General features: G+C 30.6%; 2 protein-coding genes across 4 annotated transcripts in view; one reads left to right on the top strand and one right to left on the bottom strand.

Annotated features, from left to right (window-relative positions):
* The window catches only part of LOC106692560 (ribonuclease P protein subunit p40), a 493,269-nt gene extending 478,212 nt beyond the window's left edge, over positions 1 to 15,057 (top strand). For 2 of the 3 annotated variants that reach the window (XM_067048581.1, XM_067048580.1), the window contains 6 exons: positions 10,717 to 10,861; positions 11,391 to 11,555; positions 11,633 to 11,755; positions 11,832 to 12,012; positions 12,881 to 13,021; positions 14,780 to 15,057. In XM_067048581.1, coding sequence (XP_066904682.1) covers positions 10,717 to 10,861; positions 11,391 to 11,555; positions 11,633 to 11,755; positions 11,832 to 12,012; positions 12,881 to 13,021; positions 14,780 to 14,975 — 951 coding nt within the window. In that variant the 3' untranslated portion in view covers positions 14,976 to 15,057. Of the gene's footprint in view, positions 1 to 10,509; positions 10,637 to 10,716; positions 10,862 to 11,390; positions 11,556 to 11,632; positions 11,756 to 11,831; positions 12,013 to 12,880; positions 13,022 to 14,779 lie in introns of those variants that run through there. The other variant, XM_014438570.3, reaches the window with a different exon arrangement.
* Positions 7,823 to 10,458, bottom strand: LOC106692578 (centromere protein S). Its single transcript, XM_014438615.3, has 4 exons — positions 10,346 to 10,458; positions 10,100 to 10,269; positions 8,847 to 8,913; positions 7,823 to 8,765 (listed from the first exon to the last, which is right to left on the bottom strand). Exons 1-4 carry the CDS (start codon positions 10,376 to 10,378, stop codon positions 8,661 to 8,663), a joined length of 375 nt encoding a protein of 124 aa, XP_014294101.1. The 5' UTR covers positions 10,379 to 10,458; the 3' UTR covers positions 7,823 to 8,660.
* Positions 15,058 to 15,371: the final 314 nt, after the last annotated feature.

The following is a 15,371-nucleotide window of genomic DNA, read 5'->3' as shown; positions in this document are numbered from 1 at the left end:
GATGAAAGTTTAATCTTGCTAACCTAACAGAAATTTAAAGCAAACAAATAAATAGCCACTTAGCCCTTTGAAACCTTAAGAAGACAAATGTTAGTTGACAAAAAAATATTGTTGCATACTTAGCAGTGAAATTGCATTCTGGCCACAGTCCGCTGTATTAAACTGAGTTTCCTATTTGTCTTGTTTTCTAATGACATTTATCCTGCTATTGTAGAGATGAAATAGGGCAATAAATGAGAGATTGAGTACCTTTGTCTGTACTTCACATTAGTGTTTACTTAATGATTAAATAGTTTTTGAAAACTAATCTATGTAAAAAAAATTAGTTTCTTATAAGTGTAGTAGATTGATTTTAAATAGGTTTGATATAAATTGAATTTATAACTTACATCTAAAGTAATTGAATTGATTATATTATAAACATCATTTTTTTTTTTTTAAGATAGATATAACTAATGAAGTTCTAAAAATATTCCAACATTGGGTAAGAAAATGAGAAGATAAGAAAAGAAGAAGAAACCCTTCTCTTTATTTGGTCCACGAAAGTGCAATACGGAAATCTGGAATACAAGTTGGGGGAAATATCTTCAACAGATCTATGATTTTGGCTTTCGCCGATGTCTTAGATATTGTTAGAAGAACCCCAAAAGATTTAAATAACACTTTTATCAGTCTCCGGATAGCAGCGACTAGAGTGGGCTTAGAGGTCGAGTCAAAAACCAAATACATGCACGCAGGCCCACAGCTAGATGTGAACGAACCATCACATTTTATAACTGGAGGATATAAATTTGAAAGGGTGAAGGAGTTCAGCTATCTTGGATCGCAAGTAAACGCGAATAATGACATTCAAGCTGAAATACATCGTAGAATTATGTCCGCAAATAAATGCTATTTCGGCTTACTGAAGCATTTCAAGAGCAGGACTATATCCGAAAACACAAAGATACAGCTGTATAAGACCCTTGTGAGACCAGTTCTCACTCATGCATCCGATTGCTGGACATTACCCAGTTCACAGGAAGCCCTTCTTCTAAGGTTCGAGAGGAGAATATTGAGGAAAAATTATGGTTCGCTTTGTGCTGATGAAATCTGGAGGATGAGAACAAACGCTGAACTGGCAGGCCACTACAGGAACCCGGATATTATAAGTTTGATCAAAGGACGGCTTCGGTGGGCAGGCCATGTATTAAGAAAGACCCAGGATTTTAATTTATATAATATAGGAATATAATTTAATCCTGGGATGATCCTGGACGATTTATGGGACAAGGAGAGTGAGTAGGAAGACCCTCCGATGGATCGATGAAGTGGCAGCAGATGCCAGGTCTATCTTGGGAATCCGCAATTGGAGAGCAGCGGCAACCAATAAAGAGGACAGGCGGACGAAGTTGCAGGAGGCCTTGACTCTGCAAGAGTTGTAGCGCCACAGATTATGATGATGATGGTAAGAAAATGACAAGTTGAAGAGCATGGTTAAAACCATTATTCCGTACCGACTGTGAATCCTGTATACATCGCCTGTGAAAAGAAAAATTTCGGTATGTATACTACTTTTTCCTTTCAACTCTCTTTTTTCTACAATATGTCAATATTATGAGTTTCATCCATTGTTTTGAGGATTATGTAATACATTATATATTTATCATTTTTATATTTATATTTATTTTTATCACATTTTATATTTATAACTTTTTTGAATCTATTTATATACTCTGGAACTTGAAACTGGAAAACCAAATGACTCAAAACTAGAAAATCTTGACTTAATGTATTTTACTTGTAAGCTGACAATATATTACTATCATTTATTTAAAATTAATTATACTATACTAAAAAAAAAGTGAATGTTTACAGCTATCTCAAGTAATTGTAATGCCTAGGCCTAAATATAATTAGTAGGTAATAATAAATAAATCAATAGTACGAGCTTTTCATATGAAATAAAATTCCACCCAAGTCTTATCACATAAAGATGAAGCTATTGTGTATGGTGAGTTCAAATCGCGATCGGTAAAAGAGATCGTCTACCTTGCAGTATATTAGCAGCACTGGGGACAGTAACTGGGCAATGGCAGTAGGTTCCTGGGCCGTGCTAAATAGCAGCTGGGGGGGGGGTACTGTCCGAGGGGTCTGTAAAAATGAGGGTCGGATCTGCAATCTCGCGGGCTTCCCCCCCCCCCTCTCTCCCGAATGGAAATGGAAAAAATAAATTAACCCGATAGGGTAGGGGGGCGGTCAAGTTGAAATTATAGAGGCCTGTATGAGAGGGGAAAAAAACAAAAAAATAAAAAAAATAATGCATCATCGGCTTATTGCTGATAAGCCGGCGGGAGATAGAAGCATAGCCCCTCCTAATGAGAGAGCCTTCCATTGTTTCTGTTTATTTAAAACTTCAAATCTAACGGCGTCCTGGTTAAATACCCTTCGCTTTATCCCACCGTTTGTTTTTTCTTTCGCTCTCTTTTCTCGTTGTTTAGTTTTTTGTTTCGGCTGTTGGCTGCCTGTTGACGGCTTTGTGAACGTCCCTGTAATCTGTGGACTTTTTGTCGACCAGGTCTTCCTCCTAACTATCTGATCCATCCACACGTAACTATAGCCATCCCTACCTTAATCCGGAATCGATCTGAATACAACGCCTAGGAAGTATGTTTTATAAACCCTGTCCAGGTTTTTATTTCACATCGATTTCAAAAAGGCTTAGGACTCTATAGACCGTATAGAACGAAGTTCTATTAAATACTGCTATAACAGGGAATACTAATAATAAGAACAACCTCAGTCTTCGTTATAAATTTAAACGGTTACAGGTCAAGCAATTTCCTAAATTCATAAGTCGTCTCATTCATCTTGGATCCAAATATTCTATACAAATGTTTTCCAAACAGCGTGCCGCAAAGGTATGCCAGCGGATCCGTAAAGAAATGGCAGGACCGCCATACTTAATTTTTATAATAATTTTGCTATTTAGAAGTAGAATCCATTTATACCAAATAGCACCACCATCAAATCCTCATCTATGGCACGTTTGCCTCTCATAGACCACATAGGTTTAGTTATAAACACACAGTTCAGATATAATGTATGTATTATTAGTACTGGACTCAAAAACCTTCATGGATTGTAATGGTACATTTTTTTACCTGTTAATTATGCTGCGAATTTTTTCGATCTCACAAGAGTGCAGCGAAATTTTCTCAGCATTAATTGTAATAGATTATCAGAAATGAAAAAATTAATATAATCTCTCATTTCAGCAAAAAGAACAATAAGATATAAAGGTAATCTAAACACCACCCCATTTTTGAGGCAGTGGGAACAAATGCGCTGGAGAAATTAATAATTTTAAAAAGTCAAGGCGGTTTTAAGCAATACGCTACGGTCTCTAATTATTTGTATATTTCAATAAACTTCTACGTCATCAGTTTTTAAAATTTTGTCTAAAATATTACCCCAATGTTCCCCAGACATTTTGGCTACATTTTTATGTCCCAAGTAGTATGCCCCGGCCAAGGATCCAATGAGTATTATTATTTACTTAATTGTTATAATTTGTAATTGTATATCTAGTTTACCTTCATAATATAGTTAAGTTTATACCTTAATCTATTTTCATTGTAAATCCTCATTATTATTCCTATTACGTCTGATTTCTTACATCTGCTTTGTCTTATCTTTATATGCGAATATCACTTTGGTGATTTTTAAGTATTCTTATTTTTTTTAAATTATTTCTTAACTAGTAGGTTTTAATTTTCAATAATTACTTCTTCCAAAAGGAAGGTTCTTATTCCATTTCATTTTATTTAATTCCATTCTTTTGACCTTTATTTTATATCATCTGAAGGTATATCTCTTGCTGTATCTCGCCTTTGCAGCCCTCAAGAAGATCTACAAAATCAGCATATGTTAAATAATTATCCATTTTTCTTCGTTTTACTCTAACCATCTTCTCTTATGTTTTGTTATATTTTAATATTATGTAATTAGATAAAAATAGTAAAAAATCAAAAAATTGTCTATCTTCTGGACAGAGTCTTATTAAATTTACTTCATGAGTAATTAAATAATAATAATAAATATCAAGATATAACATAAAACAGCATGAATATAAAGAGTAATAAAGTAAAGTAAGGCTAATAAAGAGTTAAGTTAAAAAAAATGACATTTGTTTGAAATGATGGAAACCCATTTGCCAGCGGATACAATAGCTCTAAAGTAAAAGATAGAATTAGGGATTGAATAAAAAGGGTGGAAAGCATAGTCCGTTCCAATAAGTTCTCCCGGATTTTTTCACGAATTTTTTTCCGCTTTTTTCCCATTTTTTTATTGCCTTTTTTCCCCTCCACCATTTCCGTGCCTGAGGCAGTGAACTGTCTATAGGCATACCTTTTGACCGGTAGAGAGCGTGCAGGCCTGATAAAAATCAACCTGGAGCGAGTGACGTTCTCGATCGGCTCACACCCGACCCCTGGAAATTGAAAAAAACCACAGGAGCGGTGTGTGTCCGTGTTTGCCGAAAACAAGCCCCGTTCGGGGGACATTATCCTCACACAGCGGCCCTTTCAAAAAGGCCAATATAAATATAGCGACCTCGGAAAACTCATTACCCTTAGCGCTGTTTGCCGATCACAAACTACAACCCCGAGGCAGTCATTTTTTTTACTCTTTTCTAAAATGTCAAACCACAAAGCCGCACCTCCGGGCACCGGAAAATCAAATAATACCTCACCCTACTCTCGGGAGGATGTTAAATATTTATCTCTACCTCGGGAGGGGGGGGGAGAGGGGAAGTATGATTTTTTTTCAGTCAGTCTCCTGATCAAGTTAGCAGTGACAGCGCAGAGCACAAAACAATCCATGTCCCTCATTTCCTTTACAGCTAGGCAGAAAGAAGTTGGAAAATCCAAATCTTTTATGGGACAGAAACTGGAATCATATACTCACATGGACAGGTCTAATGAAGTTTTTTTTAGAATACCTTATGAGGTCTGTTCCAACAACCATACACAACCAAACCTTCTGAAGGTCATGGCATAGAATCGTTTCTTCATTAAGTATAATTCCATTGTAGACATGAGTGGACCCATAAACTATCTTTAGAGGGGAAAAAACAAATCTTATAAGGCTTCGTATTTTTCTTTAATTTCATTAATATTTAGCAGCTGGAACCAATGAAGACAGAAATCCAAACCACAGCTAACAATGTATATCAAGAAAAACTGCTGAGATAAATTGAAAAAATGTTCAGGATGAAGTGGGATTTGTACCCGATTATTTTAGGATTCTCCTGGTAGGAAATCAACCTGTTATGTCTAAAATAAGGAGATATTTTTGATAATTGGAGGATATAACGTAAAATTATTTTTAAAAAAACATAAAATTATTCCAGAAATTTATTTATTCCTTAGGAGACCCCTCCTCTATTACTATTAATTATAGTAGAATTACGAATCTAAACACAGTGATAAACTACTATGTTTTAATTTATTATTACAAGATTCCTGTCCTCAAAGAATTCTAATAGCAGTAAATAAGTAACGAGAAAACGTTTTGCCTATTCGGGCATCGTCAGAGCTGAAAACCACATAAAAGCAGACAACACATAGCAAACATACTGCATAATTCTTATCAACACTAAAAAAGAACAAACCAAATAGAGAAAGTAATTCAGTCTAATATGCAACAGTTCAATAAATCGTTACTGCATAAGCTACATAAACCTTCCTAGAATGTAAAAAAAAAAAAAGTATTTTCTTTCAAACGACAGGTAATAATTTAATTTTTTGTTTTTATATGTTAGCTTCAAGCAGTGGCTAACTGTGGCGTAGTGAGTGTCAACCGCCCGGTTTTACGGCCGTCCCTTGTTTAAATAAATCAATTTAAAAGACAATAATTCTAAAGAACTTTTTGGCAAGAAAAATCATATTTATCGTGCATTATACTGGTTAGAAATAAAAATGTCATGAAATGAAACGGTTCAAATGTTTGCAAATTGAGAGATATTATTATTTATTGAGAAATTTTGTCGTCTCCTAAAAGTGTTGCCCGTTCCTCACTCCCCCCAATACGCTACAAATGTATCAATACTATTTATCAGAGACTGAAAGGGCTCCTACAGCTTTCAGCTCTGCCCATCAGAGGGAGCTCTTTCCTTGCGGCGTTCAAGAACATCGCAACAGTCCAATACTGCTATCTAGCGGAAAATGCTTAAACCACAATCAACACATGGCAATTTCTAGAATATATTTTATTCCATCTCTCTACCACTGTGTAAATATATAATATATTTATAAACCTATTTTTTGAATGAATAAAGACTAAATAAGAGTTTTCTGTTTCTTTGGTACCTTTCTGGTGGCAGATTTTCTCTGTATATCATTACCAACAAGATGGTAAGTTAATACATTGTTAGATGATCAAATAACTCCACCTTTATTCTGGTACTCAACAATATTGTTATTTTTCAAAACTTCCTTAGGATCTCTCCTCTTTCCTTAATACCTGTGAAAGTTTCTAAAGGCAAATACCTCTTAACCCTTCCACAAGATCTTGAGGTGCGAACTATTAAAACTAGCTCTCCTCACTCAAACATGGAGTTTACCTTATGAGATACAATTTTTCCATAAACGAGAAATTATCATTTTCTGGCTTTATTTTAGCAAATATCTTAGAAACTGCCACTCCTACAAATATCAATGTGAACTACATTAAAGTGAATTTAACAGAGTTCATTTTGAGCACTAAAAAAAAGTCTGCATGTCTAGTTCTAGTCTTGCACATGTAGATCCTGAGATATAAATGGCTCACTTTCAACCAATGTATTAATAATAATGTCAAAATCGAATAAATATTTTTTATGCTGGCCTACACCAATAAAAATATCTAATATTAATAATATTACACTAACTGAATTCCTACTTAAGTCCTAATAACTAAGCCAAATTATTAATAATAAGATGACTGAATAACAGAATAAATATTGCATTTACAAAACATATTACAGATTATTACAACATAATACAAACAGAACTAACGCATCATATATATAGATAATTGACCATAAATGAATTTTAAGGAGATGGAGATGGAATTTAAGGAGTCAAGAAGTCAAAAATGGTTTTAAACTACTTATTTATTGCTGACGCTTCAACCCACACTGTAGGTCTTTATCAGAGCTGTTGTGATAGGTGAAGATGTACAGTAAAACAATTGGTAGAATATTTGGTCATTCTCGAAGTCCTTTTCTTCTACTGTAAATTTCCACCCATCACAACCCTGATGAAGGTCTACACTGTGGGTTGAAATGTTAGCAATAAATAAATAGTTGAAAACTATTTTTTTTTCTTGACCGCAGTCCTTACCATCCCCTAAAAAATATAGATGCAGTTCAAAGGAGCACAATTTCATTACTTTTGTTAGTTTGATATACCAGATTAGTGTATTCCAAATTCCTCCTCATTTTTTAAATTATTTCAAAGTTCAATTTTTCAACAATTAGGACTCTATTATAGAAATTTCTTTCTTTTTTTCCAGTTGATGCATTTTAAGTTTTAAATATAGTATTACCTAATTAGAAAACTATAGAATAATAACAAACTCAAATAGATATCTGATGGCTAGGTGGACCAAGAGTATGAGGCCATGTATGGAAGTATAGAGAGTTCTTAATCACTGGATTTCCTTCCTTAAATCTAATAGACAAAGCAGAATATAGGAGAGTGGACACTGAATTAATTTAGAAAAGACATTAAAAAATTATGAAAAGGATATTAAAATAAAACAATTTGGCACATCAAAATAATATAAAATTATGCACCTCTAAACGTTAATGTTTTTGTTTTATTTGTGTTACATTAATCACATAATCTGTTTTATCTTATAACTATGTGTTAATAATGCAATATTTCCTCATTTCTCATCAAAATTTATCAGTGATCTTGTACTAGTTATGAAGACATACAAATTGGAAAATATGGACACTAATTTTAAGAAGTAAAATGAATTAAATCAAACAAAAATCTCATTGACTACCAAAAGATTAGATTCCAGGTAAATATCTACAAGAAATTTCTATAATTTTACTAAATGCTAAATATTCTAATAAATACAATATTAAAGAGAACTTACTTAAATTAATTTAAAAAATATTTTTAAAGGTTTTATCCACTTATACAATGTAATTACAATATATTCAATATTTAAGATTATTCCTACCTTTAAGAAGGAAAACCAGGCATTCTGGGGTAATTACAGACCCATATGTTTTTCCTCCGTTATATGCCAAAAATATATCCAAGAATCAAAAAATTGGTAGATTTTCTCTATCTTATAAGTATTGTGAAGAAGACCAGGAATCAGGGAAGAATTTTTGATATGGCATTTCTAGATTTGAAAGCAACATTCAATTCAATGCCAGGACCAGCAATATAGCTTACTATATGATTGAATCACCTTCTTTAATTTTTTACACTATTACTCCTGATTACATATTTCTTTTTTTAACCTCATTACACTTAATTACAATTATCTCAGAAACAAACAGTTCATTATATGAAAAGGCACAATGTGTCTATCACATTGATTGATTAAATAAATATCACAGATAGTTACTCTTTGTAAAAGGTAATTTTTAACTTCTAATATTTACAAATTTAATTTCAATTGTCATCATTGTCCACTTCTACAGCACTTTGCTTTCGTTTTCTTCCCTTTTCGGCAGGTTTTTCAGAATCTTCTGCTTCAAGCTTAGTAATTTCTTCAAGCTAATATTTAAAACAAATGAAATAACTTTAAAGAAATAAAATTTATATGAAAATAATTAAGTATCAGATAATTCTACTCACAATTTTTGGATTTCTTCTAAACAATAGCTTCACATCCTCTATATTTATCTGATTGCGCTTAGCATGCCTAAAAGATAAAAAACAAATATCTGATTGTAAAAGATTAAATAAAATTGTCTATATTAGGACCCATCTTACCATTCCTAGTTGGGAACAAGATACTGCTAACTAAGCTAGATTGCCTAATAATCAAGAGAGTATAAAAGAAAAATATCAAACATTAATTGAAATCACATAATAGGTAAAATTAAATTAAATACAAAACTTGATATGTTGATATGTATACAAATATATGAAAATGGAAATATGTATCACTACAACCCATGAACACACTCAATTACCAGATTCTTCTCCAATTAAAGGTTCCCACATTACAAAGTTGAGCAGACCCAGGAGAACTCCTGAACTCACAGTATCGTCTCATAGCTACAGTAACAGAATAAATAATTATCTGCTACAGATATTCTCGAACCTGAGCCCTTGGAATAAGAGGCAAAGTGCCTAACTCACTGAGCCATACCACACCACACAAATATATTATGAAGTTAAATTTATAAAACTTAAAATAATTTTTTTTTTTAATGCTATGATTATGTGTTTTAATTCAAGTAAATAAATGATCTTAAACTTTTTAATCAATGTCACTAAGTGAATTATTATGTTTTCTACTACTAAACTTAGCGTTTTTCCAGCACTATATATTTTTCTTTTTACTACCAATTATTCCAGTGAGCCGGTTTAGCTGTATTCAGTAATATAATCTAACAGAAAGCAACAGTAGATTATGGAAACTATTGACCACCATAATATTTAGTTAATTAACTTGGAAATGCTTTCTAACAATACATTTTGGAGTTGAATTGAATTCTAATTGAATACACCAAAAAACAATGTTTGACTGTTTCTTTTTAGACCTAATGGTCAATATTTCTTTGTAGCATTGCTGCACTACATAAGTAAATACTATAAAATTGATTAAATACTACATAAGTGATCATGATTTGATTCTATAAGTTAAGCAGTCTACAAATATGTAGTAGCAGTGTATATTTATTGTTAACTAAAAATTATTAATTAATAATTATTTATAACAGATCCTTCTTCAAACTGATTTTATATTTGCAAGACTATATTGCACTAGATGGCAGTAATTACACAAAACCTGGTTAATTCAATAATATAAATTAATAACATCACAAATTATAATATATAATTCAAGACCATGTCTTTTTTACCAATAACATAATACTTACTGAGCAAATGCTTCAAGATCTTCAACATATTGTTCCATTTTTTTCCATACTAATTCAGTTATAATAGTCTTAGCATCTACTGTAAAATCGAAGTCACCAATGAATGTATTATTCTTCCCAATATCATCACAAATCTTACTGACAGCACTGTACACAGTCAATTTTAATTTCTGAAATAAAAAATTTAAAGGCTTCTTAAATAGAAACTAACAAAGTAATACATTTCAAGCAATTTGAATATTATACATCTTCTTCACTCATATTTTTATCAATATCCATTCTAATTCACAAATTGAATGTCAAACGCAATGTAGATAACCTGCACTGGCAACTTTGTTTACAAACACTATAACCTCCCCCGTATTCAAAGAATGTCATGTGGATTTGTGATTCTTTGTAACTATTTCATCAATTAAAATGTTGGCTCCCGATCTCTTTAAAATTAAACCATCAAAAGACAATGTTCATTTCTTCAACACACATTTGGACTGTGATATGATAAAGAAGGACATAATAGGTCATCACTTTAATCATGGAGTAAATTTTATTTTATTTTTTTAGTTTGTTATATATTTTGTAAAGAACATAAATTATTATGTTTTTAATTTATTTTGCAGGTTGTAGCAGTATTCCCAGACACCCTTCAGATATGGCCGAAAGTGAAAGAATGTTTATCACATGATTCAGATTACTACTTATTTTCAGATTTTCAAATTTATCATTTTATTGACTATGGATTTATTGAAGCTTTTGTTAAGAAAGGTACTTTGTTTATTTATCTCTATTAATTTTATAATTTCCTTCCCGTTATGTTTCTTTATTTATATATTTGATAAGCATGCTGAATAAAAATTACAAATAGTGAAATATGTTTCTTTAATTCTGTTATTAATTGAAGAAAAGATGTTTTTGAATCTTAGTGCATTTAAAAATTTAAAGAGTGCTTATAAACATTAGGGAACTTTCTGTGCACACTATATTACTTTATTGTTTGAAATAGTGTGTTCAAAATTGTTATTTGTTCTTGGAATAGTAAACTTTACACTTCTTTACACTTTCAAAGTACCACTGGACATAACAAATTCCAGCAATGAGAATTTCAATTTGCTTGTCTCATTGGCATTCATACAAGTTTGTACATAATAAACTGTTTTTATTGAATAATTTCAATTATTACCGCAGTCAACCCTGTATAAAGAGGAAAACCCTTACTTCAAAACGCTAATGAAGCTCAAATTTTCATCTAAAGAAACATTTATGAGTGTAATATCATAGTATTTTAATTTTACAGGAGAATTAACAGCATTAAGTGTTGACAAAATGTTGGATGTAGAAAACTGCTGTTGTTTGACACCATCTGGCATCTTAGTTTTGTCTCTTCAGCGGAATCATTTTCTTAAACTTGGTATTGAGCAGGGGCCTGCTGTCAAAATAAAGAATATTGATAATAGAAATCGTAAGTTAAATACCATGTGCATTTAATATTCCAATTATTAATAAACACTTATATTACTTATAAAATCATTATGTTAGTCATATTCATCAATCTGAAAGAAGAATGTTTCAATCCAAAAAAGAAAAATTTTCAAAGGGTCTATAATCGGCTAAAAGCGACTAATTTAAAAATGGATATTATCCTCCTGTGGGAGCCAGAAGGTAAGATTTCTCCATAACTGAATTTAAATCTTATCTGAAATTATTATTCTTCTTTATTTATTATTTTATTTTTTAGATATAAAGGTCTGTCCATCTTCTGTGGCTTCTTATTTTCATGGAAAAGGGATAAACTGTCATGAATGTAATATAAATTATGGAGAAAAAAGAAATTATGAAGTAATGTTACCTAAGTTTAATACTTCTAATGTTGAAATGTTTGAATGGTTGGGGATCCATTTGCTTGGAGGGCCTGAAATGTAATTATCATATTTTGAACTGAATTATCTTTTTTGCATGTTTTATTTGTAAATATTTTGTATCATTGTATTTAATTTAATTTATTTTCATTTCCATGTTATGGATTTATCATTCAAAAATAATTTGAAAGGATAAAATTGTCCAGGTGGTGGAGAGAAAGGTTTTTTTTTTACATTACTTACCTTCATCGTAACCTTCAATTCCAAACAGTTAACTATTGAACCTTCTATAAAAATAATTTAAGTTTGCACCTTCAATTACCTGAAGTTATTTAACAATGATTTAATTGATATCCACTATTGTAGGTATATAAACTTTTATCGTTTTTGAAACTTTATGCTCATTTCTGCAGAAATACATAGAAACTAATTTATCACTTTTATTTGCATGATCTTTGTCAGATTCATTTTATTAAAAACTGTAATTTAATAAAAATTTTGGTACCATGGATATTTGTGATTTTATTTTTTTTTTATTTTTTTTTTTTAACAAAAATTACCTCACGATATATTTATCTATAATTTTACAGGTTTTGTTTCAATGGCTGTTTGTTGTTTTCCTCCTATTATAACTGAATTTAACTGAGATTCATAGAGTTATTTTTAATGAAACACAAACTGAAAAGTTTTTTAGAAAAATTTACTAAAAATAGAGCTTTAAAATCTTGGTAGCATATAACTTTCCAGTATCCTGTTGTATACTATGTATCTTCTTCTATATTCATTTTAACCTATTGCCCTTAAAATTATGTTGTTTCAATCATGGTCATGAAAATATGTTTTTATGTCAATATCCTCATAATCCACTCTTACTATTAACAAATCAATATTATTTTTCTAATATTAGATCAATTTTTTTTTTTTTCAGAAATGATGATGATAATACTCAAGAATATTTATCCACTTATCAGTGTCCTGAAGATTCTGAAATTATAGGACAGGTTTTAACTTTACAGTGGGCGGGACTGGTATCTTCTAAAAGAATTTTAAAATTGTTGAATATTATGAGGTATTTATAATTATAGTTAATGTATCAAAATTACCAGTTATCTCTCATTGATATTTTTTATGATCTTTTTGATTTCTACTACAAAATAATAACTTAATGTGACTCCACATCCCTTGCAATGACAGTGGGGTCATAGTAAGAATAACAAACCTTTCAACAAAATTGTTTGTCTCCTGAGTACTCTTCTTCCTTCCTATAGCTCAGTTTTTCATAAATTGCATCAGTGTTTTAAATTTTACTTTGATTTTAACATAAACTTCAAACACTTTTTGTGCTTCTGCTTTGTATTTCTCTTCATACCATCCTACAAACAAGAAGCCTCATGGAGCCAAAAGATCCCTAATTTCTTGAAGCATTTTGCCTCTCCAGTCTATCAGATCAGTCTTGACCCAATCCTTCCATCTACATTTCGGTCTACCCGTGGAATGATTGCTCATTAAATTGGTTGGTTAATAAGCCCTACAATCTTACATACCCATCTTATTCGCAGCTATGCTAAAACCTGAATTATATTTACAAAGCACAGTTCCCTCAATTCGGCATTTTGTAGCTTTCTAAATTCTGCAGTTGACTCATCCTTTTTCGGCCCAAATATTTTACACAATACTTTCTTTTCAAAAACCTTAAGCCACTGTTCTGTGTAAGAGGCTATGTTTCACATCTGTAAAAAACAGTAGGAATGATATTAGTTTAGTAAATTCTAACTTCTAAATTTCTGGACAGAAAGCGTGAGCTTAGCGATTACAAAAAGTGGAAACAAAACTTACAACATACTTAAAAAAAAAAATGATATTATCAATTCTATCAGCAATAAACAAGTTGAAAATTAAAGTTCATTAAGAATCTAAACGATGACCAAAATTTTTTTTCAATATTAAAAACAATGTTACTTCCATTTAAACAAATAACATACATAATGCATTTATATGTATTTATAAAAATATGTATAATTGATAAACTTAAGAAATATTATAATTTATATGAAATTAAAATATTATAGAAAACAGCACAAAAGTAATTATACCTATCAATATACTAAATGTGTCATCATCAGGAGATATTTTCAGAATCTAGACAAAGATAAAATAAAGTTAATAATTTATAGCTATAATGTTTTTCAATTTAATAAAAAAATGATCTATATTTTTCTTTCAATATTTCATCTTTATAACTTAGTAAAATGGCAGAACTGGCCATATAGAACAGTAGACACTGCCATTTATTGACCATTTAGTGGCTGAATTATTCCAGCCTGTACTGAGAATAATTGCGGCAAAATGCCTTCTTACCTTATTTTGTGATGTCTACTCCAACAGTTTCTCCAATCTGGACAGGTTATCCCTTAGTTTATTTATAAGATAAGATAATTATTATTAGGTAACCTATTCTAACCAGGGTAAGGTTAGAGTTATTCTATTTATATTCTATTCTCCACCAAATGGAAAGTCACCCCCTACATTTGACTTGAACTATTGAAATAGGGTCTTTTAGGATAAATGGTTAATTTTGAAATTCAGAAATTATATCTTTTTTTTCTTGAGCACTTTATTCCTTTTTTTTTTATTCATATATTTTAAACTGTTCCATTTAAGTTAGCAACTTTAATGATCTACTTAATGGAATTAATATGTAACATATTTAACTTGTAATAACATATATTCAAATTTATCTAAATAAAAAAAATTATTTTTATTTATTTAATATCGTTATATTAAATATTTTGTATTTCAATTTTATTGACAATATTTTTTTTTCTAGGGAATATGTATCCATTCGTCCAGGTATACCATGGGTTGCTCTTCATATCCATGGTTTTGATGATGCACCTCTGTCTTGGAATTTACAACCACATAAATTTACGACTAGAGGCGACAACAATTATACTATAATTTTTAACTCAAGTAAAAATGTAAAAGTTTGTAAAACATTTACAACTCTTAAAAAAATATGTTGATATATGATGTAAATGTAAATATTATTCTGTAAATTTTGTAAATATGATTATATTTTTTAAATACATAATTAATTAAAAATTATTTTTTCTTATGAATCCTTAATGTCTAGTTTAGCACTACTATGAGTGCGTGCATGGATGTTAATAATGTCAATTTCAGCTCTAATTTTATTGATTTTTGTTTTTATTCTGAAGCTGGTAATATATAAGAGTCAGCTTAGGATTCTTTTAATTAGTAGAAAATGTTTAAATTAGTAAATAAATGATGAAATTTTGCTATTTTCTTCTAATTGTACAGGATATTCCCTAGCGAAATATTGTGCAATCGTGAATATTGCTTAGAAAAACTTCCTGGAAATAATCTTATCGCATGAGACAGAAATCATTGATTTCTCA

Source organism: Halyomorpha halys, unplaced genomic scaffold (genome assembly GCF_000696795.3).
Source record: "Halyomorpha halys isolate HHAL.00 unplaced genomic scaffold, Hhal_1.1 Scaffold61.1, whole genome shotgun sequence".
In the NCBI taxonomy this organism is placed as follows: Eukaryota; Metazoa; Arthropoda; class Insecta; order Hemiptera; family Pentatomidae; genus Halyomorpha; species Halyomorpha halys.
The sequence above is the reverse complement of the archived record's forward strand: the minus strand, read 5'-3'. Positions and strand labels throughout refer to the sequence as shown.